We start from the raw sequence: 2883 nt of genomic DNA on the forward strand, positions 1-2883 counted from the left end.
GGTGTCTGCTGCAGGAAATTCAATTCTGTGTCTCTCTTCCACTGTGCATTACTGTACATGTAGCCTTTATGGTGTTTTTTATTTTTATTTTTGAGCAAACAGGAAATATATATATTAAAGGTTAAAGAATATGCAGTACTTGAGATTCATAGTTAGTGTCACACAGGACACTTTGATTACCTAAGCTTGCTAAAGTTTTACAAGCATCATAAGATAAAAGTTTTCCAAAAACATATTGTTCTAGTAAATCACGTTCTACTAGAATTTTTGCTTCTGCTGGTGGATCCACAAAAACTTTCTTCTTCTTCCTGAGATCAGCAGTAGCCATCTGTGTTAGTTGGTGAGCTACCTTATTCCCTTGCCTGAACTCGTGCTGGATGATTACCTGCTTCTATTGGAGCATTAACAACCTGCATTTGTTGACAGTATTAGCATAAATATTATTACCTTGTTCGATTGACAGGATTACCTCCGTCGAATCTGTTTCAATTTGTAGAGGGAACAACCCCAATTAAGGGTTGTTTTAAGTCCATCTAGTAGAGCTTTGATCTCAGCATGCAATGATCCACGTGCATGAGCTGATTTTGTATAGCCAACTATCCAATGGCCATTAGCATTTCTTATTACTCCACCCAGGCCATAAATTTGCATATTTTTGTGGAAACTTGCATCAATGTTTAATTTGAACAATCCCTTAGGGGGTCTATGCCATTTAACATTGATATGGATTTTTGGAGAAGGAAGAATACTCTTTTCAGTTAGGAGACGAAATTCAGTAGCCCTTTCCATGATGTGGTTAATGTTGATAGGGTGATTTGTATTGTTTTGGTTATTGCTATTCCTGTTTATCCAAATATGCCGGATAGCAAAAAGGAATAAGAGATTCCAATTTAAACAATTATTGTTTAACGGATAGTCAAATTTTTTAATTGGATTAACCAATGATCACCATCTTTCTTATAGGAGTTTTGCCATCCAAGGCTGTCCCAAAGTTGTTTGTTGGCTTGGCACTTGAAGAAAATATGGATTATGGATTTTTCTATATGATCTCTACATATAGGGCAGTGGGGGTCAATGTTTAGGCCAATTTTTGCTAGATATTGTCTACAAGGTATTCTGTTATGAAAGCATTGCCATAGGAAGAATTTGATTTTATTTGGGCATGCAAGGTCCCTAAATCCATTTAAAATCGATTTCCCTGCCCTCATTAGAGTCCATGATAGTATAGCAAGTTTTGCTTGTAAAGAAGCCTTTCGTATTTAGAGACCAAATAGGGATGTCACAATTTGGTTTTTTAATATGGATTTTAACCTTTGATATGGTGTCCATGATTTCTTTGGGAAGATTGAGGGATATATTGCCAAAGTGCCAGTTTTTGCCATCAAAGATGTCTCTTATTCTTAATGAGCAATCTTCTCTTAATAAGGGGCCTTCTATTGTTTTTCTAAGGCTCCCCAAATTAGGAATCCAATTGGTTTCACAAATGTTCATGTTGGAGTGGTGATGGGGATGCCAAATGTTACCTTTGGAACATAACTCCCACCCCATTTGAATACTTTTCCATATAAAAGAATTTTTTCTAGTGTTGAAGTTATTAGCATAGTTACTAATAATTAGGTTTGCCCATGGGGTGGTAGGGTTCGTAATGGCTCTCTAGGCTAGGCTGGCAAGGTTGCAAAAGTTTTTATCTTTAGCTCTATGGAGTCCAATGCCTCCTTTGCTTTTTGGTTAGAAAATGGTGGACCATTTAATGAGGTGAATTCTTTTTCTCTCACTAGTAGTTCCCCATATGAAATCCCTTTGAACTTTATCAATTTTATTAAGAATGTTTGTAGGAAGCAGGGTGAATTACATGTAGTGGTTAGGGATTGAGTTTAGACAAGAAAGTGAGAGAGTTGTCCAGCCAGCTATATTGATAAAATTTATTTTCCAAGCCGGTAGTTTGGTTCTGATTTTATCAATTATGAATTTATAATCTTTTGGTCTAGGGTGTTTGCTTAATATAGGAAAGAATAGATATGTACCAAAGGAATCGCTTCTTTTAAAACTCAAAGTATTGGTAATTTCTTTCGTGAGAGTTTGGGGCAATTGTTAGAAAAGATAATTTTTAACTTTGAGGTGTTAATACATTGCCCTGATAGATTGCAAAAAAGGTCTAAGCCTTTCTGGATTGCATGACACGATTTCATATTGGCTTTAGCCATAGGGTGAGATCATCCGCAAAGAAAAGGTGTGAAAACTTGGGGCTTCTTTTCCCTATGGTAATTAGATCCCGATTTCTAAGATTAGCTTGATGGTTTATGTATCTTGACAGCATTTCCAGACAAAGGATAAAGACATTTGGGGATATAGGATCCCCTTGCCTAATTCCCCGACTTGGTGTGAAAAATGTACTAATTGAGCCATTAACTAGTACAACTATGGAACTAGTTGAAATGCAGTTTAAGAGGAGTTTTTTAAAATTTTGAGGGAAACTGAAGTAGGTTAAAGTGTGATGCACAAATTACCATTCTAACCGGTCAAAAGCCTTTTCAAGGTCAATTTTAAGGAGCATGTGACATTGTTATCCTTTTAATTTATGGATTTTTGAAACTAGTTTCTGTATGATAATAGCATTATTAGACGCCCTTCTATTTTTTATAAAACTAGCTTGACAAGGACTAATAAGCTGATCAAGGAAAGTTTGAGACGATTTGCTAAGATTTTAGTTATTAATTTGTAAATGGTGTTACATAGGCCAATAGGTCTAAAATTCTTGATGTGTTGGCATTGGGTATTTTTGGAATTAGGCAGAGGTAAGTTTTGTTAAGATCTTGGGGGATTTCCTGATTCCTAAAAATGTCATGACACAAGTTTGTTACAGAGGGTCCTATAATATCCTAG

At 35.8% G+C, this 2883-nt stretch overlaps 1 protein-coding gene across 1 annotated transcript; it reads right to left on the reverse strand.

Annotated features, from left to right (window-relative positions):
* Positions 1-391: 391 nt before the first annotated feature.
* Positions 392-789, reverse strand: LOC142163266 (uncharacterized). Its single transcript, XM_075220537.1, has 2 exons — positions 470-789; positions 392-410 (listed from the first exon to the last, which is right to left on the reverse strand). Exons 1-2 carry the CDS (start codon positions 787-789, stop codon positions 392-394), a joined length of 339 nt encoding a protein of 112 aa, XP_075076638.1.
* Between the last annotated feature and the right edge of the window lie 2094 nt (positions 790-2883).

The sequence above is a fragment of the Nicotiana tabacum genome, chromosome 8 (assembly GCF_000715075.1).
Source record: "Nicotiana tabacum cultivar K326 chromosome 8, ASM71507v2, whole genome shotgun sequence".
In the NCBI taxonomy this organism is placed as follows: domain Eukaryota; kingdom Viridiplantae; phylum Streptophyta; class Magnoliopsida; order Solanales; family Solanaceae; genus Nicotiana; species Nicotiana tabacum.